General features: G+C 44.8%; 1 protein-coding gene across 7 annotated transcripts in view; it reads right to left on the reverse strand.

Annotated features, from left to right (window-relative positions):
• Positions 1–778: 778 nt before the first annotated feature.
• The window catches only part of KCND3 (potassium voltage-gated channel subfamily D member 3), an 85,462-nt gene continuing 58,406 nt past the window's right edge, over positions 779–27,834 (reverse strand). For 5 of the 7 annotated variants that reach the window (XM_072355831.1, XM_072355833.1, XM_072355835.1 and 2 more), the window contains 6 exons: positions 26,996–27,158; positions 17,247–17,348; positions 12,643–12,735; positions 10,083–10,139; positions 8,893–9,140; positions 779–6,741 (listed from right to left, as the gene is read on the reverse strand). In XM_072355831.1, coding sequence (XP_072211932.1) covers positions 6,537–6,741; positions 8,893–9,140; positions 10,083–10,139; positions 12,643–12,735; positions 17,247–17,348; positions 26,996–27,158 — 868 coding nt within the window. In that variant the 3' untranslated portion in view covers positions 779–6,536. The remainder of the gene's footprint in view (positions 6,742–8,892; positions 9,141–10,082; positions 10,140–12,642; positions 12,736–17,246; positions 17,349–26,995; positions 27,159–27,834) is intronic. The other 2 variants (XM_072355837.1, XM_072355838.1) reach the window with 1 other exon arrangement.

A 27,834-nucleotide genomic window follows, 5' to 3' on the forward strand; every position in this document is an offset into this window, starting at 1 on the left:
CTTCAAACCTTTTTGTGTATTGTGGATATCTACGTTTCATGCTGCGTCTTTTGGGCTGTCAGAAGAACCTCAGGTTTGCTTTAGCTCATGAATGGCACAGGAACTCAGAGGCTTAAATAAGGAGATACACCTGTTGTCTCTTTTCAGCTGGGGAAATGGTTCCCCCTGGTGGGTGTCTGGCTTTACTACATGAAAGACTAAATGCAGCTGCTGCTTGGGTGTTAGTTTACATAGTAAGTAACTTTGTTTAAATATTATTTATTAAGAATGCCCCTAAGCCATTCTTCCTAATATAATCAAGGTTAGAGCAATGCTGATTTGGGTTCTTTTTTTTTCCCATTTGAAACAAGCTGACCCATCTGAAATACAGATTGTTAGCCTTGGCCTAACAGGAGCTCCCAAGACCAAAATACCTTTGAAAAGGAAGGCATAACGTGTGCTTTTAACTGTGAACTCAGGACTGTTCCTTGTCTTTTCCTCCCTCTGCTGTACTCCGTTGTACCACAACAAACTACCACAGCAAGAGGGCTCTCCTGCATTACGTCTGCCTGATCTGAGTGTTCTTGTTTCCAACATGAAGATTGGTGGGTGTCTTAACAATCAAAAGGAGGTAGCTGGTAAGAGTTTCCCTTAGGCATCTGCTTTGATGCTATCCTATAGCATCTCAGTTATCTCTGTTCTCATCAGCTCTTGCTCAAGTAAGAGTTCGTATACTGTGTTCCAGTGCAACTCAGATTGCTGAGGCCAAAGAACCTCCCAAAAGGTTTTTAGAAGAAATCTACAGCATCATCTTGATATTTGTGGCACATACTCTGTTTAATCCAGATTGGATACATCAGGTACAGCAGTGGCACAAGACTCAATACTGTAAATGATATACAAGTTATCAACATATGCACTACAATTCCAAAAGAAGACAACAGGAAACTTGGTTCTTCTAGAAAGTTGTTCTCAAATGAAGCTACCTGCAGTTGTATACGGTACATTTTGTATCTGTCTTCTGATGTTGGTAAGCAAAGCCCATTTATAGTACGAAAATAGAAAACAATAAGGTTGAGAGCTTCTCGTAACATAGAACTAAAGAAAATGCTATTGGAATGCCTTATTACTTTATCAAAAATAGACCATCACCCGTGTTTTGTCAGATACCTCATTGAACTGAGGAGCCTTTGGGAGCTCCCAGTCATGGCATTGGATGTGGTGGTGAACTCCTCACCCGCGCAGCTGCGTCACCTCCTGTGACTAGCTCTAGTTTAAAATGGAAACCAAAAAGCAACACGTGCACACACACAAACATATGAAAGTAACAGACTATTGGCTGAGATCAAAAACTCAGGGAGGAATTTTCACATGGTCTTTGTCACCCGGTCATTTTGAACGATCCACCCATGGTTTTTTCTGGCACAGTGTATTCTGCATTCTGGCAATAGTATTTTCCTGGTACGCTTCAGGTTTCTCTCTGTTGTTTTGGAGGTTTTGGGGACTGAGCTTCAGGTTATTTATTATAAAATAGACAAAGAGAGGTGAGATGACTTCTCGGAGATCGCTTAGTGATTCATCAAGACAATGAAGAGTAGAGCATTGGTTCCTGAGGCCAACTCTCCTGGCTCCGATCAGTATGCACACTGCATTGAGTTTGCTTTTAAAGTTTTCCAAGTATAAAACCACTTTAAGAGCATCTATGGCATCCATAAACGTGAAGGCTAAAAACCTCAAGTTAGCTAGTGCGGTCGCTTAAAGTGTTGAAGGAAGTCTTTTGTTTTTAATCGAGTTATCATCTTTAATTAAGATAGATTTCATGGGTAAGTTATGTGCAAGAGGCGTGTTATTTATCTAATGTTAAAAGCAGAATTAAGTCTTCAGCTCAAAGCTGTTGCTGTTTGTAAGCCATCCGTGACTGCTGGCTTTGTAGCTGTGCGGTCATTTGACATAAATAACGTATTAAAACAAGGGTTGTATTAAGCCATAAATTAAACCTGAGTCCAATTTGTAATGTATGTAAGATACAGCACATTTATGACCTCCGTACTAAAAAGAGCCAAATAGTGGGAGAATCTTCCCTTATCTGGCATTGATACACATCCCTTAAGCTGTCTAATCTGGAATGATAGATGCTGGTTTGCAGCACGTTATCAGCCACATGTGTTACTTAGTTTACCTTTTCCCCATTACGTTTATACAGTGACACAAATAAAGGCAGCTTTCTCACCCTCTGGAAGAGAGAATAACTTTAAAAGACGTGAAAGAGTGTAACAGTAATAAAGGAAAGGAAAATAAGAGCTATGGCTGAACAGCAAGGGAATAATCTTTGCCATTGAGATCTACTAGGCTGGAATGAGCCCTGCAGGGAAGCAGTGGGAGAAGCTGAGATGTGCAGGAAGCATTTTGATGCATTGCAGTGAAGGATCTGCTGCTAGTGGAGATCATTAAGATTTTTCAAGGAAAAAAAAATGGATTTTGGAATGAATGGATGGATGTTAAAGGCCAGGTGGGAAAGGTGCTTCTCATTGTTCTTTGCCAGTTGGGTGTATTTCCTCCTATTAGCAATGCAGTGCCAGGTGGGAAGAGAGTGAAGCAATAGAATATGCTGAAAATCCATGGAAATACGTTTCCCTCAAGAGATGGTTTTGGAAAGAAGCAAACTGCTTGGATAAAGGTGCTGCTTCTTTCATGTTTTTAGTATTGCTTTAAAGAAGGCTGGAAAAAACAATCCCCTTCTCCTTTGCTTTATGTGCAAACCATTTGGTTTTAGAAAGACTATAAGAACCTGCAAGGAATTAAAGGGGGAGGGGTCAGGTTTTCGCCATGAGCTGCTGATATGCTATTGCCTTTTTGCAGAGCAGTCTCACCAATCAGGCTGTGTTGTACCTTTCAGAAAGGTGTCAGGACTGGAACCTATCTGTGTTTCTGGATACTTCTCCTGGAGGCAGCCCACAACTGAAGAACCCCCTCTTCCATAAGAATCAGGAATGATAAGGATTGCAGGGGTATGTGCTTTTCTTTTTGTATCCATAGCAGTGTATGTGTTTGGCCCTGGGCATGCACGGTAGTGGGGAGAGTGATGCAGGTAAGGCAGGACAATAATGGGAACCACTGGAGAGAACGGCCCAAGTCTTTCTGCTAAAGTTCTGGTCTAGGAATTTACAGGGTTGACTTGGCTTTATCACAGCAATGCTTTATACGTTGCTATTTAAAGAGACTACGAAGAGCCCTGCAGTTCAGTAAAGCTAATTGCTTCCTTTTGCTGTAGGAAAAAAGTAGCTGTTGCACAGTTCCCATGCTCTTGTGTGCAAATGCCTCTTTCCTGCATTTCATTTGAGGGATGTTATGTCATGCCCTACCAACCATTGATACGCTGGCGATAGATTCTTGTCTTTGCTGTTTCACTGAATGCACAGTGCTCCCATAATGAGGATATAGCTGCGTTGGGCAATCCGGGGAGGTTTTGTACAAGCACGTTTTTTAAGTGCTTTTGGAAGCATTACTCATTCTGCTTCAGATCAGCCTATAAAGGGAGCTAATGTCTCAATTAAAAATATTTTTAGTCCTATTCCTCTAGGCTCAGACTTCCTCAATTCTGCCTGTCTTTGTCCTTTGTCTGTGCTGAGGTACCGGCTGCATCGGGCAGAACATGCTGAGTTAATGGTAGAAGAGGCAAGGCAAGGATAACGCTGCTTTAAACTGCTTTAAACTGGGACTTAACAGCCAGCCAGAAACCCAAGGACTGGCTTTCCTCCTGATTTTGCTTCTTTAAAAACATTAGAAAGCATTTGATCGATAACACTGAAATCCACCCATTGTGCTTTAGGCAGGGCTTGCCACGATTGCTATTTACAGATCAAGAAGTGGGTGCACGGAGTCGAAGCGTCCCATTTACCGCTCCATAGTGAATCATGAAAAAGAAAGGCAGCACTGAGAATCCCTGCTGAGTCCCTGTCTCTTTGTAATCATTTACTCCCATGCATTGGAAGGAACGCTGTACCCTGTCAGCACGGTGGCATTTAATGCTTGTTCTGTGCCAGTGTAAATGAGATTGTGAGGTTGAAAGTGGTGGAGAGCGAGGCCTCTGATCTACAAGGCTGAGTGTGTTCGGATGGGGAGCAGATATGATGACAAATAATGAAATTCAATAAAGCAAAGGAAGATTAAATTAAAACATCAAGAAAAAATTCAATAATGGCAAGATTAACTGCAGTATAACCTCCTACAGGAAGCAGAGAAGGCAGAGCATTTAATCATTTAAAACAGGACTAAAGGTAGTTTTGGGTAACATATTACAGCACCGGGGTCAATGACTATAAGCTGATGCAGCTACTGAAGGCTTTGCCACAGCCCTAATATCCCTAGAATGTTGTAGGTTCCTAAGGAGGGTAATTGAGTTAATGCATGAGCTGCCTACTTCATAGACTAACAGGTTAGGAGTGCTAACAAAGCAGATTGCTAGCTTGTCTGTTTTAAGTCAGCATGTAGGTCTATTTATCTATACATGTATGTGTCTGCATTTATTTATACGTGTATATGTGTATATTACGTCAGGATAGATTGTGACAGATGTTAAAGAAAAGCATCCCTTTGCTGAAACAGCCTCAAACATGCTCTGTAATGCTGGTAAAATCGGTGTTCAGAAACAAGGTAGATGAAATCTATTCTACTGCAGGCTGCCGGGGGCTGGGTTGGTGGCCATTTGTGTGTGTGTGTGTGTATAGGGGGCCTTGAAGGGTGTTTGTGCATAACCACAATAGTTAGCCAGGCAGTGTATGATGGGTGGGAAGGGCTCAGGGAGCGAGAGGTGGGTGATGTGTTCTCACCGTGCCCTCCATGCTTCGTATGGAAAGGGGACTTGGGAAAGGCAGAGTGGAAGAAAAGAAATATTGTTATTCTTAAAGAGGGGGAAATGAGTTATGATTTGGGACCGTGTATTTCCTGATAACAAAACATTCCTAGAAAGAGGGGCTACGACTGACCACACCTTAGCTAACTGTATTAGCTTCCTATTAGGGGTCAGTACCACACAGTGTTACTTACAGGTTTTGGTTGCCTAGAAGTAAAGGAATTCTCCCGAACCAAATGTAGAATCACAAAAAGAAAATGCTGTCTGTAACACTTGATCAAATGCTTTCCAAAATCCAGTGCTGCTCCCACTTCTGCAGTGGGTGCATGCTGTACATCCTGTGCTGGGAATGGGTAACTAAAATTGCTAACCTAGTCTACCCCCAAAATCAGTGCAGCCCAGAAGTCATTGATGAGACAACTGGGAGCACCTAGACTGTGAAAAAGCCAAATAGCTCCCCGTCCATGCAAGATATTTGGCTGTGGGGTTACTTAATATCAAGTATAGATCCAGACGTTATTTGGCTACTATTTACAATGGGTTGTACGTTCAGTGCTAGCAAAGAAATTCAGTATATAGAAAACAAAAGTAAAAACGCATGGGCGTACGTTACAAGAAACCTCTGTCAGGCTTAAGAATGCTTGGTGCAGCTGAGTTCAGTGTTTGCTCATTCTTTGTGTGTACAGTAGTTAAAAAGAAAACCAACCTATCTTTTCATGTTTTCCTTGTTAAAGATACAGAACCGGTAGGTCTAATCACACCCTTACAAGTAAGTGATAACAGAAATAGGAAGCAGGTACCTATGTGGGACTAAAACTCTACTGCAGCCTTTTTTTTTTTGTCCTGTTTGTTGTTTTTTTTTATCTCCACAAATATGTTTTCACAGACAATAATTAGCAGACAAACACGCTGTTTGCAATTGCACTGTATTGACTTAAAAGGCGGATACAAAAGTGTCTAAGTAAAGAATGCCATCCAAGGGGAAATAGCTGTGTGTGTGTGTTTGTGCACACATGTGCTGGCACATGCTTGTGTTTTCCTACTGTGCACCCAGCGATGACGATGTGCTCTACCCTTTGAAATGCATTGCTGCTCTGACACGGCTCTGCTGCACACTCACACACACACACAGGGATGGGAATAGGTTTCTGTGACAGGTGGCTTCTTTGTCTAAATCTTTTCCTATAAAAGAAAAAAAAACAAACGAACCAAATGTGAAGTTTTGGTTGGCTTAAAGGTTTCTCCATGAAGAAAAGAAAAGAAAAAAAAAATAATCACAAAATCCATTGTTTTTCACCTTTTTTCAGTCATTTCCTCATGAATAAATATTATCCATTTAAAAAACCTTTAAAAAGGTGCTGCGATACACAGTGTTATATTTCTGTTTTCTTTATTACTCTCTTGTTGCCACGACGGTTCTTTCCCTTCAGCCTCCACGGGTGCTTTCTGCCCTGTCCCACGGCACAACGCGCTCTCCACGCAGGCTTTACTGTTACCAAGGCTCTTCCTCCCTCTCCTAATCCTTCCTCAGCCCACAGCACGTCCTTGAGTCTGAAGAAAGCTGCCTCGTTGGGTCTCCATCTCTAACCTGATAACCAGCCGGCAGGCTTGTCCATCCAGGCACAATTTGCAGCAAGAAAGGAACGTGGAGGTGTGGAGGGAGAGGGGCACCGGTCTTTCAGCCGCCTTCCGTGCATGAGACATCTTACAAGGCAGAGACCTTGACTATGTTGCTTGTGGTGGTGGTGGAAATGTTCGTGGAGTGGCCTGGGCTGCTGGGTGGAGGTCTGCTCTCACCTTCTGGTGTGAGAGCCGGCGGCGTGGGGATGCTGATGATGGCTGTGGTTATCTGGGCGGCTTTGCAGTTCGGTCGCAGCCCATCATCTGATTTCATGTTGAGACTGGAACGACTGGAAAACAGATTTAGTGGTTTGGCCCTTTTAAAAAGCAGGCAGTAGAGAGGAGAGGGATGGTGTTTATTCTCAAGCAATGGCTTATTCCTCTGAAAGAAGAGCACTGGAATACTCACAAGAATCCACTTAATGTTCCCCCGGGTCCCTGCTAGGTGCTGTTCATTTCTATCTAGCTTACACTAAGCTCACTTAATACTCCTCATGGTAAGATATGGCTTTTCACAGGGCAGGTTGTTCCACATTTCATTCTTGTATAATTTCAATATAATGCAGAGCGTATCTAAACACACCATACGGTGCACTCCATCTTTTTGGAGCACAGGTAGTTCTTTCTGAGAAAGAGCTGTTGTCTTCCTTGTATTCTGTATGCCTCTTTCAAAACTGCTGTCCCTTGATCCTTTCTATTTTATTCTTTCTTTCCCATCTCTGTGGTAGTTTCAAGGATCTGGCAGCTGGGAGCATTCTTATTAGATCTGCATCAATTGCATCCTATAATTAATTACGGAGCGAAAATGATAGGTTGATTTCTGTGCATCTGCACAGCTACCGGAGTCTGCTATTACCAACCCAACGTGTTCATTTTAAACACAAGGCCTGTCCTTTTAAAATATAAAGCTCCCAGTTGGAAAGCTATTGCAGTTGTTATCTCACTGAGTGAGTCACCAAGAGGATGTTTTTTGATCTCTCAAGCATCCCCAGAACACCACAGAACCCATTCTGCTCTTTGGCTGCCTCAGTCCTAAGCAGAGAATGGGACAGCAATAAGGGCTGGGAGGTTCTGTCAGTGGTAAGCTCACACCCATTGCATTGCATTCCACTCAAGTTCACCCAGCGAGTTGCATCCCACATGAAAAACAGGCTGCCATTAAAAATACAATCGCTGGCATCATGTAGCACCCACGTGGGAAAGCTTCACGTTTCCCTGAATTACTGTTCCAGGTGCTGGTTTAAACTGCTGTCATTTTTAAAGTGCAGCAGCCGAAGGCTTGTTCTTTGCTTATTCATTCATAATTCATTCTCTGAAATACCTTTCTTACTTCTACCTGGCACGAAGTATCTGCTTTTTGCCCTCAAGGCATCTTTGTTTCGTTTTCCAGATCCCTGTGATATAAGAGTGGGGAAGGGGAAAATGGTAGGTTCAGAAACAGCCCAGTGCTCCAGGAGCCTCGTGGGCTGAGGGAATTTAGTTAAGTGTAGTGGAGATGCTGAGTCACAGCCTGAAGCAATGATTGAACACCTGGTGTGAAGGCAGGACCAACCCAGGGGAGCTCAGGTGTATGCAATTCAATGCAGCTGGGTGACCAGAAGGGGTGGAGCTGGGATCCATCCCTTCCAGACCTCATTTAAGGGTTGGCAGTGGGGTGGGGATATCTCTTGCTGTTGACCCCCCTACCTACCAGAGGCCTTCTGAAGGTAAGCAGTTTCTTTCCTTTGTTTCTGCGCTAATGGCTGTTGCATTTGAACAAACATTTGCTTTTTGTAACCTGAAGCTTTGCTGCTTTGCTGTGCTTTCCGTTGCATTATAGCAAGTCATTTCATAATCGTGAGAAATACACAGCGAGGAAATGTTTTTTCAGCAGGTTCTGTATAAAGTTTTCTATTGAAAGAGAAGTTTCTGTGCCTGCACTACTAATGCCTCTTTAGGTGAAAGCCATTAAAATGTTACTGTGGAATTTCTCCTTGTTTGTTTCTCAGTTGTGATTCAGACCTGGGTAATGAGGAGTGAACTGTTGGCTGGGTCAGTGTGTTCAGCTGGTTGTCCTTGTCTGCTCCAGCTGGGCTGGCTGGGAGCTGGGTTGCAGGGCAGTCCTCTGCTATCAGTGTCTGGCTCAGAGCTGGCAACTGCTGGTTCCTGCCTGTGTGATTAGTACTTCTTAGACTGAAATTGATTCCTCTATATCTGGTCTGGTCAGAGAAGAGCTGCTATAGAGCATAGGTTTCACATGGATCCCCCCAGAGCAGTTACAGAGAAGAGCTATGAGTCGTTTCCCTTGGGTTATCATTAGAGGCAGGAAAACAAAGATGTTTCTAGCTTAGACCCTTCTCCTTGGCTGGAAAATAGCTCTCTACAACTTGCTCAAACATACTTTTTGGATAACGTACCCAAGGAGGTTGCATGCAGTAGCACTGAGAGCCTACAGACCGTACCTGGTTGTAAGCGAGGGCTGCTCGCTGCACTGGATGTGGATGGTGCTGAGCTCCTGCATGCTGCGGAGGCGGGTGGCTGGCACACTGGAGTTGGGAAGGTGCGTGGTCTTCTTGTTACGGCGAGAGCAGCAAGAGGTGGTCAGGCCATGGTGACTTGACAAGGAAGGGCTCCGAGAAGATGGGTAGTTTTGCATTGAGCTCTCCATGCAGTTCTGCTCAAACAGTTGCTCATCTATGAACTCGTGGTTCTGGCAGGGAAAAGAACAGTGTCGTTACTCTCTGGTAGCAGTAACAGCTGTGACCCAGCAGCAGGTTGTTTCCAACAGCACCTGTTGCTAGGTTGGTGGGATGTGTCAGTCCCTTGTCTCTGTGAGGTTGCTCTCTGCCCGTGCCTGAAACTATTTGCACCAGGCAGATCTGAAAATGAATAACTGCTCACTGCAACCAAGAGAAGACTTTGCTGTCCTGCATCAGTAGCGGAATAAGAGAAACTGCTCTGTTGACAGAAACGTGATAGTCTGTCAGTGCTGCCTCACTTATGCAGCCTGAGCTGGTTAATATATTGTCTGATTTTCCTGTTATTTTTGTGTCTGGATTCTGGAAGCAGTGATACGCATTGCTGTGTGATCATTAAACCCCAGAGGAGATTCAGGATCCCTTTTTTTTTGTATGTGTGGGGGTTGGATCGTATTGGGTTGGGAGAGCCATCTTACCTATATGTTATTTACAGGATGTGGCTTGTATTGATGCAAAGCATACTTGCAGTTTGTTAGGAGCTGCTATTAACTGAGTGGAAATAAACATGGCAGCTGACAGCAGGAAGCATGTAGAGGAAGGGAGTTCATAATGCTGTATCTGTAAGGAGTTTTTGTGCTAAGGGACAATGCAGCCTGAAAGAAAGAACTCTCACACACACATACACGAGCACTCAAGTTGTTCTAGTGTACATACTTTATCCAGCCCCTGTCAGCATCAGGAAGGATGGGAAACAACAGCAACCGTGGTGAAGGCAGCCACCCGTTTTCACTGGAGCAATTAATGACTCTCAAAGGAAACGAGCACTGGGTAGCAGGAAGAGCCACGTGCACAAACTCCCAAGGACAAGACCAGGAACGAGAAAGGAAGCCAACACTCTCAAGACACATCACATAGATCATAGAGGAAAGCAAATTGAATTAAAAAGGAAATACCTTGATGGTGGAAGTTCGTACAGATAACAGGGGATCATCCACAAGATAGGACAATCCCTACGGGACAACATGCCAACAAAAGATAAAAACACATTTGATTGTCCATTCCAGCATTCAGAAATTTACTGCCAGCACTGCAAATATTGTCTTAGCATTCCAGCCGGCTTGTTCAAGTTTCAATGGGCAAATTAACCTTCTCTTTGCCAAACCTTGCTCGAATCAGACCCCTTTGTTCCTTCCTTCTCCTGTTCCTGATAACAGATCTGTTGTTTTGATGTTTTAAGAGCCAAAGGCGAAGGAGAACAAAGTTTCAGCTTCTGATTCTCAGGTAACCAATTGGAATTGCATTGCCATTGGATCTCCAGTGGATTTGAGGTTTTGGTTATGCTCTGGAAATGCACAGATGGATGGTTTGGGTTGAAAGACTGGATTCAGTGAGTTCAGTGTTTGGAGAAAGTATGGCCTGTGAGTATCCGTATTGAATCCAGGGATCAGAAGGAATGGAAAACTCTTTCTTTGAGCAAACTCCCATCTGTTGTGCTAATATGGCAAAGTAACCTTTACGAAGGCAGCTGCATGTAACTTAGAGTCACTTTGTCATCATATACACCAGATTTCTGAGCCATTCAGTTCTAAGACTGCATGCTCACGAGGCTGGAGATGTCATGACAGTAAATAAGGTACCTGGGGGATTTTTCTGCCTACTCTTAGGAGAAGTGAATTGCCCATTGAAACAAGTTTGCAACCATTCCTCATTCCATTCCTGCAACTTCGTCACAAAATGACTCTTCAGTGTTTCAAGATGCTTTTACTGCAGTTTAATGTTCCAGGGGGAGAAGCGTGGCGTGGCTTTTCTTTAGGCTGTGTGAATTTTAGAGTTTCAAGAGAAGGTAGTTTGAAGCATTTGGACTGATAGCTTCAGAATCCCAACTGGCTATGGGATTTCTTATTGCCATGATTTGCAGATAGTAATAATCAAAATGTTTCAAACACTGCTTTTTTTTTAAAGCACTGAGACTCGCTATTTAAGCAGACTTGTGTGCTGGAAGCTTTGTTACTATGGTAGGCTGACGCGTCCACAAATGAGGTTATGCTTTGGCTGTGTTACTTCCAGCAGCCTAGCCTGCTTGTTAGCAGTGGAGTGACTCACACAGCTCTAAGAGATGCCCCCCATCCCACGCAGAGGTCAGAATGGCTGTCAAGGGCAGACCCTGGGGCAGGGATGGCTGCCAGCTCCTGTTTGCCTCAGGGAGCTTGTAAAAGTTCTCAAGTGAAGTATTCATGTGAAAGATGGGTCACAGCAGCCTCCTTTAAGCTCTAAACTGAAGAGTCAGATTGTGAAATATCTGCTTGTTATTGAACATCCAAAATTGCTAGAACCAGAGGCGAGATGAGTCTTATCGAATGAATCCAAATAGTCATTGATACAGGAAGAATCAGTTCACAGTCCTTAGAATGGTGACCTTAAGAGCTCGGTGTGATAACCCGGCTGTACTCAGCAGGTCACTGTAATTAACCAGACATCTTCTTCCAGTGTATCGCTGAAGCCTAAGTGATATCCCAGCATAAGCCAAACTATGGAAGTGGAGGTGATTTATCTAAAAGAAAGCTCTTGCAAGTCAGAAATCAAAAGTACGTTTGATGATGGATGCAGATAGGAGAAAGTCATGAATATTTCAAATGTTAACCTCTTTTCATTCTTTCTAGAATGAATCACGGTATATATTATGTGTGCCTTTACTGCATAACCTTTTATATAAACCTGGAAGGAAAACACATGTACCAGATAAACATCTGAAATGTTCCAAGAGGCTTCTGCATACAGAATAACCTTGTGAGAAATGAGGTTCTCTCTCTAGCAGCACATTGCAAGACACAAACAGAAAGGTCTTTGTCAGAGAAAACTGCTTGACTGGCTTTAAGGTAAATTAGCTTCTCTTATGACCAGAGAAAAAACACATGTAACCTTTAAACCCCTCTGCTCTGTTTTAAGGGCTAAAGGTTATTTTTTCCAAGTCAGTCTTCTGTTGGCACTGAAGACCACGTGTAGTTTGGCTTCATTGACAGCAGCTTCCTCCACTTAAGACAGCAGAACTGTCCGGAGTTATTAATTAGCACAAGCAACAAATATATATATGATGTGTGACCGACAGCACAAGACAAGCACAGTATTTTTTGTCTTAGGAAGCACTGGATAAATGGAACTCAGTGTGCACCTCGTTTGCAGGATCTTCCAAGTGATTTGCATTTAGGTTGCTCAGTTCACTTGCTATTAACTTTGCACTGGTGTGGTTGCCTGGGGAGTAGCAGACATCAACATCCTTATCCCTGTCTACAGTGATTTATTAACTGAAAGGTAATGAAATCTAAATGCATTTAATCCATAGCAGAGTGTTCTTGGGAACCTGAGCATCAGTCTGCTCTGGCACAGTTTATAGGTCCATATTTGATGTCCTGTGGAGGGCCGGTTTAGGACACACTGCATACATGTCTTTTCTGCATGGAGCCTGGGACAGGCACAAGGGCTATAAGATGAGGAAAGGGTTGTGTTGCTACTTACAGTTGTTTTTTCCAGGCAGTGCAGCAGGTGGTGATGTTGGCTTTCAATTAAGGAGGTGCCTTTAGTCGGATGCTGCTCATCTTCAGTGGATCCCTAAAGAGCAGGAAAAAGGGGGCGGAGGGGGGGAGAAACAAAAACCCAAACCAGGTGTAAAGCCACAAAAAGAACCACCAGCTTCAGCTTTCAAAGGGATAAAGATAACAATTTCCATGTTGTTGTCTCAGGGTTTTTCTTACAGATTCCCTCTTTTTTTTCCCCTTAGTGATTTGGTTTGTAAGCTCAAGTGGGCAAATGAGCTCTGACTCAAACCCAGTTTGTTTTTAGCCATCCTGTAGCTGCAGAGGAAGCTTTGGAAGTGCTGCAGGTTGGTGATGTGAAGGCTCTGGAAACAGAAGCTAAAAAGAAGAAATGCCTTGGTGTTTTGGGGGAAGGTGGTAGTGGGTCCTGAGGGCTCAGCTTTGGTATCAGAGCTATGTGCTTGCTTTGGCGAAGGGGTTACTCAGCTGTGGTGTTAGCATCACTTAGGATAAGTGACCAATCTCTGCTAAGCTGAGGGGCTTGATCTGCTAGAAAGATCTAAAATAGATGTGGATGAGAGGTTGAGAGCTGGAGTTCAGTACGCGTATAATGCTTAGGATCATTTGTCAGAGCAGCAGTGGATGGGCCAACTGAGTCAGCTGGGTGTGGGGGGAGAAGCAGAGCTCTGTGCTTCTGATCCTCAATCAGATGCTTGTGTTCAAAGTGCAGCATCTGTCACTTGCACCGTGATCAGATACACCTCAGAAATGGAAGCAAGAGATGGGTTGTTTAGAGAGCACCTGTGATGCTGAAGAGCCAGGATTATTTTTCTCGCTGTCTCTGTTCAGCAATGGCAGATTTAAGATCTGGGTTGTTCAGGATATTCTCTTATTGCCACTGTTTAAACTCTCCAGTGTTAAAATTCATCGTGGCTTTGTGACACATCAATCTGAGCACGTCTTTGATGAGTAGCGTTTTCAAAGACAATTAAATGCATGAAAATGGCAATTAGGTGCTGTGAAATGCTTCCCTGTGCTCCCGAAGTAAGAGTTGCCTGGTTTCTCCTGCAGTGCCTTGAATCTGGAAGTCAGAAATGGGTGTCTCTGCTTAGACACAAAACAGCAGAATCCTACTGCTGGGAGAGAAAGCAGGTGGGATGGGAGATGCAGCAGAGCATCTTAGCAGGAGTGCCAAGGCTTGTCTGTTGCTCTCAAGGGGGGTCAAATTCAGCTGTGCTTAAGGCATTGCTTTTTACTACACCCATGCGTCCCACTGATTCATCACAAACACGTGTTCTGGATGCCGTTTCATGGATGGTTCTGTGATCCTTAAGTGAAGGAAAAAATTCCTTCTCTGACAGGTGCCAAACCAGAGCTGAATTGGTACATTTATAAGGCTGACTTATTGTGCACAGAATTAATAGATTCCTATAGGAATGCTTCTTTAGCAGGTTATGGATTTTTTTTGTTGTTGCTGTTGTTCTGGAAGGTTGAGCGTTCCCATAAGTATTTTTAGGAGTAGCCTAAGAAGAAAAATCAGCTCGGTTTTTCTTATTAACTATTCTCCTGGTGTGCTAACAAATCAAGCAGGTCCTGTTCCTACCCTGCTGAGATTACTGACTCTGCTAAGTCTGTGTTGGAATATCTCCCAAAGAGGTCCTCATAAGCCCTAAAGCAAATATGAGGCTGCACTAAAACACTGGAAAATGAGAGTGGAAAAGCACATATTGAGAAAGCATCTTTGTCTTGGTCTCAAGCAAATCCTCGTATAAAGCCTTCCGATCTCTGACAGAAGAAGGAAGCCAAATGTCAGATTTTGGTGGCAAAGTTCAGTCTCTTCCTCTGTCTTCCATTACAAGAACAATCTTGCCACTGATGGAAATGGATCAAGGGATGGCAGAGACCAAGAATAAAGTGTGGTATCACTGAGTATGATTCTCCCTTATCTCTCTTTCTCCCTTCTTCAGCTGGATGAGTGTTTTCAGAAACAGAATCCATTAAGGGCAACCTAATGTCTGCAGGAAGTATTGCTCCTTGATCAGCAATGCCAAGGGCTGCACAAGCAGTTGATGTTTTGTAATGGGGGGGGGAGGGAGGTGGCTTGCTGTGTGAGCTGGGGTGCTAATCTTACAAGAGTTTGATGCCAGCTCCCATTCAGTTTGTTCTTGAAAGGCATTCGTGAGCTGTTGGTTGCTTGGAGGGAGACTAAAACACCCTGTAGCATTGGTTCTGATATTGAAGATGCTTCTGTTTTACTGTCCACTTGGTGCTTCGGCACACAGAATTGGACTCCGGTGTACTGAGATGAGCTGATTTGCTGGTTAGGCTGTCCATGCAGTGGGAGTGACCATAATGCTTATCTGTGGTTTAGGAGATTCTGCTTGTGGAAAAGGAACAAGACCCCACAACCTACTGTTCCTAGGATACGCACAGCCCAGCTCTTTAGCTAAAAGGGAATTTCAGCTAGCTGTACAAGGAGATTAACACTAAGAGGATATGTAGGCTGCTGCCATGGGAAGCTCACCATCCTTCGAGCGCTTCTGACATAAAGCCCACTAAAAAGCTTTCTAAATGAGAAGAAAAAGCTCTGAGTACTCTGTGTCTAGATGGCAGATGCAAAATGCTACAAATCCATGTTTCTGAAGCAAGAGCCTGTGTTCTTGTTAGCAGCAGAACTTCCTCCTGCTGCTGCCCTTGGATCAGTCATTTCCTTCATACGTTCCTTGCTCTGATGGGAGACCACAGGCTGAAGACGTGCTGTTCCCTCCAAAGATGGTGTCAGTGTGTTCATTCTGTACTGATGAAAGGAAATCCTGGCACGTGTTCTGAAATCTTGAACAGCCTTTCTTTCTCTAGTTTATTACTTAGACTGCAGAGTCACAGCCAGGTTTTAGGGCAAGGCGGGTGTTTGGGTTTATTTTCCTCTCTAGGTCAGACCCTCCAGGTGTCAGACTGCAGAGCAACCTTGTAAATAATTATAGCTTGATTGTGGTACTCTTTGATTGGTAACGAGGTAAGGGATGCTATCTAGTCGTGGCCATACAGTAACTGCAGTTGGAATTACTGCCCTATGGCAGTCTGGCCATGCAAGACCATCACAGCTAGCTTGAGTTCTGGGCACGGGATCGGAACAGGATGTGTACCTGATCAGCAAAGCAGTTGGATGCTAATTTGGCTGGGGGTTATGCACAGAATGTAGATAACGTTTTGGCTTCTCATACAGCAACCACAGAAGTCATATTCCTTCATGTTTTTGCAGCTTAAAAATGTGACTGGGTAGGCTACGTTGCCATTCGCTTTTTGTACTCTCTTAAGAATAGTTTGTTCTCTTGCCATCAAATGGAAGGACATAAAATCCTGCTTTGTGGAGCTGAAGTCGGGGGTTTTTGGTTAGTGAGGGGATTCGTGTTGGGATAACAGTGTGGAAGATCAAGTGGAAATGGAGTATCTGTGTTCATCTCCTCTGATACTTCTATAACCCAGGAATGTAAAGCACAAAAGCAAGTTTTAAACTTGTCCTAAGTTATTTTGCATGTATATGGGAAATGAAATAGACATCTGAGCTGTCCTGCTCTCGAGTCTTCCTTGTACAGGGAATAAAGCTGTGGCCTATGAGTGACTTGTCTTCCTGGTCTCCGTATATTCTTAATGCAGTAACTTTCCTTGAACTGCTCCAGAGCAGCATATGGTTCCAGATCTGCAGATCTGTCAGTGTTGAGCAGGAGATGCTGGATATGCAGTCAGGGCATGTTTTGGAGGAGAGAACAGGCAATCCTGCCTTTCAAATGTGTGCTTTGAGTGAAGTGCGTTTGTAGGGGCTGCATAAAAGCAATTCTGGACCCAACTCCGTTATCCTCACCTGCACACAGTAGCATCTCACGTGAGGGCTCAATTAGACATTCTTCATCTTGCTCTTTGCTCCCCGCATGCAAGAAAGGCTGATTTATTTAAAATGGAATCCATGAAATGTGTTAATACTGGCTCTGGTGTTGATCAGGCTTAATGCAATAACCTCCTCTCCTTTTTCACTGATTCTGCTGAGCAATCTGACGCACTTAGATTATTTTTTTCCCCCTCCTGAATAGCTAATATTAGCTTCCAGATGCCTTTCTATTAAAAATAAACCTACCACCAAACTGCCTGAAACAGGAGCTAGGGGAATGTTTTCCTGTCCTGTTGGACACAATGAGATGGTCTGTATTAGAGAGAGACTTCTATAAATAAATTACTGTGTGTTGAAAGAGCGTGGATAATTCTGGCATGGGCAGGTGCTGGGTGGTGTAAATCAGTACAGCTCCAACAGCTTCACTGCATTGGGTTCTGAGGGAACCACAAAGCTGGTCCATGATAGGAGGCCAGATCCTTCCTTGGCTCAAGAAGAAGCCCGAGGAATTGTTTTCCTCTCATCCAGCCCATCATATACAGCTGAGTATTCCTCCACGCTGCCTATACTGTACACAAGAGCAGTTAGAGCGTAATGCCATTTGCTGTGTGGGGCTGCTAAGTGAAGTAATGAATGATTTGGGTGGCAATGGGGAGAGAAGGGAGCCTGGAGGGGGAGGAGCAGCGATGGGGTTCTGCACTCACCGTCAGCTCGAGGGCTTCGTTCAGCAGGCCATTGCGTTTGCTGTGCAGGTAGGCATTGGAGCTGCCTGTCTTGGCCACACGAATCCTTGCAAGCCGAGCTTTCTGCAGGAGATACAAACAGGCTTCATTTAGACATTGGCACAGTTGTACTGGCTGTATCTGGACAAAGGATGTTTCAGGGTCTCTCTGTACCTGGGGGTGAGAAGCAGGGGCACAAGGGATGAGGTTGCAGCTGAGATCAGCTGGCACAGGTCTGCCTGTCTGAGTACAAACAGCTGAAGTGCATGACCTGCCAATGCTAACAGCCTCTACAAAGATAAGGAAAAGAATCCTGCAGATCTGTTTGTTCTTTCAAAAGTTATTAGTCTTTCTGGGGGGCTGGGGGTTGTCAAGATGCTCGTCTGGAGCTGAGTGCTATTTGGTAACTTGCTCCACTGCCCACCTGAATAGCATGGATTGTGGACTTAATGTTAGGAAATAGTAATGCAAAGTCTGCATTCCTCATCCTGCAGCACAGAAAGGCGCTTTATTTGTTCCTTTTGTCCTCTACACCAGCAGTGTCAGTTCATGAACTTCGGTGGCTGATAATGCAGGACTTGGGATAAAACCATGCATCTCTTTGCAAACTGACAGAAGTCATTCTGCATCGACGCTCTTCTCACTTTCATTTATCCCTGACCTCCAAAGGGGCAAGTTTAATGATAAAGCAGTCCAGGGCAAAACAAGAAAGGAAAGCTAATAAGGCCCTCTTCCCTTTTTGATCCCACAGGTTTTCAGCTTCCCAGTTAATCTTTTCAAACGCTGTCTCCTCTGTCAAGTGCTGATTTGCCTTTTTTTTCTTCTTTTCTACTGTTAATTTCTGACTCAAACGCCATTAGAAGTAAATACATGAAATAGCTGCGGCTATTAAAAATAATTACATTGTGCTGCATTTTAAAACGCTGCATAATCTTTTTAAATAACATGGAACTCGTGATTTTTTTCCCCCCCCCTTCTAATTAGAGGTGCTAATGGGTAAGCGCTTTCTAGAGAGTAAAGCCAAGAGGCAAATATCTGCAGTGGGTCCAGAGAGTGTAATAATTCTGGGAGCTCTATTACTGTATGTGCATGAGTGACTCTGGCTCTCAGTGTTTGGAAGATCTGTTGAACCTTAAGAGCAGTTTCTCAAGGGACAACATGTGGATGTGGGTTGGCAGCCTTAATTAGGAAGCACAGGCTATGACCAGCCTGAAAAACAGGCATGCTTTTTGACACCCCAAAATGGGGACACCTGAAACTGTGTTTCTTTTCTATATTTCACCTCGATTTCATTGTCTCATGTTAACTCTGTGAGAGTGAAATGGCCAAAAGTTGCTCTGTACTGAAGATGCAACAAGAGTGGGAAATGAGTCCTGCTTTTCTGAGGTCTTTCCTATTTGCTCTTGCTCTGGGACCTGGACAGAGGCTGACCTCTGCATGCAAAATGTGCAGGGGCTGCAGGCAGGCATTGCCTGAGCCTGGAGCTGAGCAGTTTGCATTTCTTAAGTTGGCTCATTCCAGGCTGAAGCCTCTGTCTTCAGAAGGGCTTTCTGCTTCAGACACCCAAGTACCAGATGGAGAGAGATGTCAGGAGTCTGTTTGTTTCCAGAAGACTTCCTTTCGTTTTCCTTTCTGGGCTTGACAGAACATCAGCTCCTTTTGCTGCAGGAAGAACAAGTTCACAACTTAGGCACCTCACATTCAGTGGGAACGGTTTCATCGTCGCCTTCGGTTGCTATCATCATCAGTTCACTCAGTTGTTAAAGTGGATTCAGTCTTAGGCTCTTGTAATGAACATTATTCCCTTTGCCTCCAGGCTAGCAGGAGATCAAATATTAATAGCTGTACTCCACATGGACTGGAGACGGTTCGCTTCTGAGGTCTGTTCTCTTTTCTCCTTTGAAATAGGGCCACTGGCTCTCTTAATAATTAAACCCCATAGCTTTTGTAGTTTAGAACAGACGTTGTTATTTTAAAAAATGTCAGTGGGGCAGGGCGGAAATTAATCCTATTTTCCTCACACAGAAGGCTGTCTAGGAGAGTCGCATCACTTAACCGTGCCTGCATCGTGATTAAGTTTGGTAGATATCTTGATTAAGTCAGCTAGAGAAGTTAATTAAAACCGGTGCCTAAAATTGGTTTGGCCCTCCAGACAGTTGGACTAGAAACAGTAGGAAAGCCATACTTCAAACCTGTTTGTGTGTGTTACTTGGAAAGCAGTGCAAGCTTCCTGTGATGTTTAGGTATAGGCTTCATGGTGGTGCAAGGTGCAGGGCTTTGCAGCTGAGAGCAAAGTTGGAGAGGAGCAAATGACAGAAGCTGAAGCCTTGCATTTAGGGCATCCCATGCAAGCTTTGCTGAGCAGTGTTTTGTAGTGAACCCTGTACTTCACCCTGTCCTGTAGTTAACCTAGAGCGTCAGGCTGATGGGCTCCTCCAAACGGTGCTGGTTTGTAACGCCTGTGGGTGCAGTTTTGTTGCCCTCTGTTTACACAGCTCAGTGCTTCTGCTGTGGGTTTTCTGACAGTTTGCTGTGAGTGCCTTCGGCGGGGATGGCTGCCTTCTGCATCTCACTCATGGATGTGACAGACTAAGGGTCATCAGGTCCGGGCCTGAGATCACTGTTACTGAATATAACCCCTGCACCAAGAGGCTAAAAAAGGAAAAGAAAGAGGCACGCTGTGTCTGCATGTGAAGTGGTAAGAGGAGTTGCTAGGAAACAGCAGGATCTCAAAATGCATATGACCTAATCTGGAAGATAATTTCTAGGATGAAAATAATAATACTAATGACAGCCACTTGCAGGTTAGAGTGGTTAATTTGGTCGTCCTGGTGCACGTGTGTTCTTTAGAGCTGGATGGAAGGCAGGTCTCCATAACTTCCATCTCCTTACTGCTTTGTAAGGAAGGAGATTTGGGATAAGCAGCTATGAAGCCCTGTGCACATGAGGGAGGGGGTTGGCAGCACCCTGGGTACCTGCACTTCCCAAAGCTACTAATGAAGGAGAGAAAGAAAAGCGTATCTTCATCTTCTAGCTGCTTTGGAGCAGGAAAGAAGCAGGAGTTGCAGGCTAGGAGAAATGCTTACCAGATGGCAGGCCCAGGAAACAGCTAATTATTATTTATTAATGATTTTCATCTAGTACTTATGGAGACGACGTTCACTCTTGATTTATGTGGTATTATAAGCTATTAAGTTACAACCTATGACATAATTTCACATTTGCCAGACATCTTTAGCTTTCCAGATCTTTAGTGCCTCTGAGCAAGGCAATGGAGTACATGTGTCAGGTCCTGCTCCCTCCTTGGGCTGCTCCTGCTGTTAGCATCATCCTTCCTATCTCACTTTATCTGCTGAAGCCACGCTAAGCTGTTGTAGTAGTTTCCCTTTGTCACATGGAAAATAGAAAATTCTTCTATTTAAAAGATAATACATATATATTTAAATGTTGTTATTAAAGCTGTCAGGAAGTTAAATGAATCTACTGCCTGTAGAGTGCTTTCTTCAGTACAGCCAAGTGATGCTCATTTGTCCTACTTAGGGCTCTGGGAAGCTGCTATGCCAACTTTAGCAGAGCTTGGAAGCAGGCTGGGCTGCCAGATTAGGACTCAGGTCATTACATGCATTTGAAGAGTGTGTGAATAACAGCTGCTTAAAAAGCAAATGGCCCATATAATAAGTACCAGTGATTATTCTCCTAACCCTCGTTCTGTCTGGCTGTTGCAATAGGCAGGCAATGGGGTTATTGCAGAGTTAGAAGAGTTGATTTCTGCAGGTAATCTTTCTGTCACTTCAGCTTTTTCTTATTTTTAAGAAAGGATGTATGTGCATTTGGACTTTGCTCCTCCAAATTCTTTACACTGAAATGTTCTGCCATTTGCTTTGGGGGGGGGGGGGGATGTTATAGAGCTATGTACCAGACTGTGTAGAACTCCTCGTATTCCCATACAATTTGATAGATCCTCTTACAATCAGATCTTATTTTGGACCTCTCCGTTACTATCCAGAGAGGAAATGGTTCCCCTCCCCGTTTCTTTGGCTCTCCTTTTAATCATAACTTATCCTGGGCACCGTTAAAGCATCAGAGCATCATTTCAGGTGTTACCACTTAGTCTTCTCTAATGCTGAAGATGTCCAACCTATTTACACAGCAATGCACAGAACATAGAGCTTAATGGATCTCAACTTCTGTACTGGTCATGGGCATTCTGGCTGATGAAATGGAGCTTTGAGAAGAGCCAGATTATGCAAAACTTGACTTGGGATGCACACATTGGTTGGGAGGTCCCTGTAGTGTTGAGGCCGGTCCCTTCCTGCTGCCAACTTCTTGTATGTTTTCACCACGAACTTAAGCTCTGGATGAATGTTAGTGAAGCTCTCGCTCCTACAGGGCATCTATTTTAGAACCTCATTCATCTCTTTCAACAATGTCTTCTGATTTCCAGCCTGCTTGTATTTACCACCAGGTTTAATTAGCTGCCATTGTATTGACGTTTTCTTCCTGCGTAGACCCGTTCCCTTTCTTGTCTTTGCTCTTTATTCACAAGCCCATCCCGTGGTCACATCTGGTAAATGGGAGGCTTATGGAAGAATGTGTGTCACAGCTCACGTCTTTACACTGACAGCCACAAAACATTGGCTACATGCCTTGATTTGGCAAACGTCAAGGGGAAAAACCTGCTTCTCGTGCTATATCGGGCGCTGGAGCGCTCTCTGGTTTGTCAGCAGAAAGCTCTGCAGTTGTCATGGTTACTCACTTCTCTGGCCCTTGTTTGTGCATTCCAGCATTGTTGCACGTTCCTATCAGAATGGCTCTTAATTGTCCCGACTCAGTTACCAACCAATGGATGTTGTTTCACATGTGGATAGAAATGCACTGGCAGTGGATGCTGGAGCTCCCGGACAATGCGTAGAATTACTCTTTTATGATTGTATTTGTTCAGAGTTGATGCTGAGTTTGGTTTAAATGGCTGCACTTACATGGGGAACAGGTGGCTCAAATTACCGGCAGGCAGCGGGCTGCATAGTAAATAGCAGAGTTCTGCTCTACTGTGACAAAGGGAGATAAGAGAAACTATCTCCAATGGAGCGGTCTGTGTGGTGACTGGAGCTCCTCTTTCTTCCTGCACAATGCTTGCAGGCAGGCTCTGGCATCCTCATAACGTGTTTAAACTGTCAGCAGCTCCTGTTGCTCTGCTTGCTGTTGGGGATGGCTGGGAGAAGTGCTGTGCAGCAGCTCAGGTGTGCAAATGTAAAATCCTGGTCATGGATAATATTGCTGTGAGATGGTTTTGGTTTATAGCCCTGTACGTGTGCATGAACTAATGGTGAGAAGCCACTGAGCCAGGAAGAGAAGTGGATTAATCCCAGTTTTACGCTTAAGGAAACCTGAGTCACAGCGAGGGAGGTTTGGGAGGGTGATGCTGCAGCAGCATCTGTGTTTGTCAGAACAATGAGACAGGCTGTGGTGGGGAGACAATAGAGGATGGCAGGCTCTTGTTGGTGCCTAGAAAGGGCCTGACTTGTGCTGGTTGAGAGCCGGATCTGATGCTGAAGATATCCCCTGCTACTGATCAGTTGGATTTTCATGACCTCCGAACAACAAAGATGTGTTCTGAGTCAGACTTTGCGGACCACAGCTGCTGGGTGGAGTGGGAGGAGTGGAATAATGAGATCTGGGACCTTTCAAGTTGGGCTATGAAAGATCTCTGGGAGTGTTTGCAGAGGACCTGGGCGATGTGCTGGCAGGCTGCAAGGCTTTCCCATATAGACTGGGGCACGTAGAGACCTCTGCTGCCATCTCAGCACCACATGTCTCAGGGACAAATGTTGCTCTTCATCTGTTAATTGTTGGCATGGCACAAATGAGCAATGGCAGTGAGTGAGCTTTACTTCCATTGCTACCCACTTTATTGCCTGTGGATACATCCACGTTCCTTAATGTAGAAGTAACCATGCATTGCAATTGGCACAGGGGTGTTGTGTTTGGTGCATAGATGGGACTGCATGGATGCTAGACAGCACTCGGCTCACTTGATTCTGCATTACTGTAGTGCAACAGGAAAATAAGTAATTCATAGAGGTAACAGTGAAGATTCTGATCTCCAGAACCTGCATCCAAAGCTTGATGACGTTTTTGGCTGAACGCTTTCCCATGCTGGTCTCCTTGACAAGGCAATTTCAGATTGCGTTTATTTAGACATCTGGGATGAATCAGGCAACCTCAGCCATTACAAATCCTACCGACTGTGCTACATAATGAGCCATCTGGCCAGAGCTGCTGCACAACCAGGATCCAACAGGTGGGAGTGGGTACCTCCTGCAAGGAGCTGCCCCAGGATGGATCCATCAGCTTCCTGAGCATTGTGGCTGTTACCTGTTTATGGCCGAGATGTGACATGAAAAGGGCCTCAAGGCTTGAAACAAATGCAGAGAGGCTTCTGGATATTGGTGGATGTGATTGAAGCTGGGCGTTGGGCCACTATCGACAACAGGCTCAGTATTTAGATAAATGGGCTTGCTTTGCAGGCGAAACCTGTAAGCTCTAACTTGCTGATTTCAATCGCTGCTTTCAGAGGACGGGGTGGTTGCATCTAGTTGCCTTATGTAATTTGGCACCCAGGGATTTCAAACTGGCTGAACTGGTGCAAAATTCCTCTTTCATAACACTCGGGAAATCAAGCGATGAGGAAGGGCTCCTGGTTGCTTTATTCCTTTCCCATTGCTGTATCAGGGGATGCAGCAAACACTGACCCACACCAGAAAACCTGAATTCTCTCTTTAAAAATCAAAGCAAAAACAAAACTAAGTTGGTTTTTTTCTCCCCTCCCTGTCAGTAACTGTTAAATATCAACAACAACGAGAGCGTATTCCGTGAAGGTTCATTGTGGTTGGGGAAGAAAAAAAGAAAAACCTAATAAAAAAACAACCCAAAAATGTGTTGTTTTTTTTTTTTTTTAAATGTCAGCCAGCTCCAGATTTAACCTTATTGTTTCTCTCCCTCCTGAAGTTCCCAACCCCATCCCCTGCTGGGACTGAGTCATGCTCTGTTGCTGAGCTCCCAGCTCTGCTCTGCTCGCTGTTTCTGGCCGTTCTGTTCTATGCTCTGAATGAAGCTCACTAACCCACCTCCAAAATTTAGGGTGTCAGCTGAAGAAACAGAACATTTCAAAGCTGACTCCCATGCTCTGTAGAAAATCAATTATTATAATGGCCCTGTTATTGACGGGTGTGTGGGCTGTCTTTCTCATGGGTGAGATGATGACATAAATCTGGGACTGAGCATTCTCTTCGTCACCATTTTCCCTCTTGGCAGCTCAGTGGCTGTTTCCTGTACCTCTGGGAGTGGTGGTGGCTCTGGAACAGGCTGTTTCCAACGTGCCTCAATCAGCTATCTGCGTCCTTCCTTGTGGCTGAAGCCCCTCTCAGCATCTCCATAGTTACCTCCTGCAGTCATGGCTGTGTGTGTGCAACCATCTCACGAGGAGCTCTGTGCTCCAGAGTAACCTCCCTCCATCTATTTCCTCTTGTCAACTTCTATCTGAAAAGATACAGCTTTTCCCTTGCCCGGCATCCCTTTCTTTGCTGCTATTGGCTGTGTGATGGAACGCTTTAATTCACCCACCAGGCAATGTGTCCATTCCTCTGCCTCACCTTGTTTGTGCATCTGCTTTTTGACAGCCAAAGTTTCAGCTTTCAGTCCCGTGTTGCAGTAGTTTGTGAGGGCTGCTCTGCAGTCCGGTTTTGCCCAGGTTGCCCTTTTCTTGCCTAAACTGGGGGCTTCAGTTCTTCTCTGGGAAGGTATTGCTTAGGGGATGAAATGAGAAGGCTTTCTCAAGGCTTCTGCAGTACACTCCACACTCTTGTGGTGGCCTGGTTTGATTTTGCTCTTACCCCAAGCAGGTTGAGTTTGCTCAGGACAGAACTCCTTTACTGGACTTCCGACAGTTTCAGAGTCCAGAGCATCGCAGCAAACCCTGGGAGAGCCATGCACCCTTCTGGGATGTTGCTGCTCCGAGCTCTCTGGCCATGTTTGTTCTTCTCACAGCTGTATTTATGGCAGTGTTTCAGCCATGCACTTTTTTTTTTACTGTCCCACTCAGGTGGGAGTAACATTGTCATTTGGGGTTGTTATTTGCACAGTCTCTAACTCTTAAGCAATAGACTGGGTTTCCTTATTGCTGGTAAAGGAGCAGCATGCCCTGCAGCCACCCCTGGCTGCTCTGCCTGGGGTAGAGAGTCATGAGGAGCCATCCTTAGGCCAGCACCAGACACTGCAAGCTGAGCGCAGCAAGGGAGGCACCAGCACTACCTGAGTTACAAAGTCATTCAATTGTCAAAGCCTGTTAAGCATCAAATTCTCCTTTAAAACCAGAGGCTGTGACATTCAGTGAAGAACAGCATCACTTCAATGTCAGGATGGTCTATTCTTAGCACGTCAGTTAAAAAAAAAAGGGGGGAGAAAAAAAGAAGTCTTTGGGGGGAGAGGAAAAAACCAACACAATTTTACCAAAGTGAACCTTGTCAGACATGATCAATTTGTCTCCCATTCAGAGTGACCTGGTCCTTGCTGCCTGCCAGAGAACAAACCTTGATGACACAGCGCAATAAATTAAGATTGCCAGATCTCCCCGTAATTAATTTTCTTGCAGTGCAGGTTTGGCAAGGAATAATTTACCTCCGAGCTGACTAAATCACTGCTGCTGGTGGCAGCTTTGTTTTGATCTTTGTTCTTCCCCCTTTCTTTTCAAGGCACCTTTCTCCTTGGCTGCTGTAACAGCCACCCCTTATTCACACCCCAACCTTCAGCTCTCAGCATCGTACCCCTTCCTCAGCTGGATGCTCTTGCAATACTTTTGCCTCAATTATTTCTCACTGGACAACTTCATCTGAGTTCATGCCAACAGCAGAACGATCCGTAGCCTGGGCAGCCTTCAGACTCTCTTGTCCCAGCTACAATTCTTGGAATCGGTGCTTTGGAAGAAGTTCAGTTTATAATAATTTTGTAATCTAATCCTCAATTAAAAGAGAAAAAGGGTTTATTTAGCACGGTAGGAACTGAGGAAAGATGTCTGTGCTACTCCTTCAAAGCTGTGTGTCCTCAACTCTGCTTATAACAAGTTGGGGGATGTAATCAAGGACTGAGAAAGCGCAATGAGCTGTATCCAGCCGTCCTGAAAAAGCCACATAAATGTCTTTGTGACTCTAATTAGATGGGGACAGAGTTCTAACTATTACTAAACTTCTATTCCCAAAGAAGAAATTTAATCACTGCAGGTTGATGCTGGAACAAGGCTGTGTTACCAAAGCAGATTCTGCTCTCACCTGTGTACGTCCTGACCATCCCTGGAGATCCAGCCGGCCACGTGCTGCTGCCTTGTTGGCTCTCTTTAGTATTCATGCAGGGGAGTTCATGTGCAAATTAGTCACACTTCTGACTTGAGAAAACTTTCTCAGCCCAGAAATTAATCCGATATCGGGGGAATTAGAAATTCAAATGGGGGAAATTACACACTGCGGACCTTATAAAAGCTGCCATCAATCATATCAGCATCAGCCTTGGTGATACGTTTCCTTGCCATCAACGGGAGCGTGGTCCAATGAGTAAAGGAAAAAGTGAACGGGGATGCAACTTGAGCATCCTGCCTGGCCAGGATGTTGTTGGAGCTGCTTTGCAGTGTGATCCATGGTTGTGTGTGTGGTGCAGCTGAGTGTCCCGGTGTGGCCACTTACCTTCTGTGCCCGGCGCTTGTCGGCACGCTGGTTCTGGTGGTAGATGCGACTGAAGTTGGAGACGATGACAGGAACGGGCAGGGCGATGACCAGCACTCCACTCAGCGAGCAGATGGAGCCAAAGATCTTCCCAGCAATGGTCTTGGGCACCATGTCACCGTAGCTAGGGGGGAAACACACACAGGGGAGGTTCTCCCTTCAGACTCGTGCAGTGGCTCCCAAAGCCTTTTCAGGTTCTCTAAGCAGCAATGTGAGCATCCTGATAGCAAAGCTTAGACAAGCAACAGATCCCTCACGCTGTTGACCCAGGTTCTTTAGATTGCACGTAACACACAAGCACTGCTCTGCTAAGTGCTTTTTTTGAGGCTCTTTCTGCAGTTTGTGGCTTTTATTTTGCAAGTTACAAAAGTTTTCTGCAGGAGTTTTACACTTAAGCTTTAACATTGGCTCTAAGTAGAGGAAACCAATGTGCTTTGTATCAATTGCACTAATGCAATGGAAAGAGCGTGGCTGTCATCCCTCCATGCGACTGGCTGCCCTGGCTCACTGGGTGCTGTGTGACAGCAAAGGCAATTGTAGCTGATGCCCCTGGAGTATGGCAGGAGCGTGATTCTCACAGGCACTGATTGAACTCGCAGGCCTTGTTTCAGTGAGCCATTGAGGAGGTGTTTTATTGTAAGGAAAAAATAGGTTTGGCACCAAAATGGCCACGTGCAAACCACTGGAGGGCATGAATTCCCACAGTGGCTCAGGAGGTCAGCACAGGAAACCCCATTGCAAGCAGTGCTGAAGTTTTGTAGGAGACAGGAAAACGATGCTAGAAGTAAAGGCTGAGCCCT

Source organism: Excalfactoria chinensis, chromosome 23 (genome assembly GCF_039878825.1).
Source record: "Excalfactoria chinensis isolate bCotChi1 chromosome 23, bCotChi1.hap2, whole genome shotgun sequence".
Lineage (NCBI taxonomy): Eukaryota > Metazoa > Chordata > Aves > Galliformes > Phasianidae > Excalfactoria > Excalfactoria chinensis.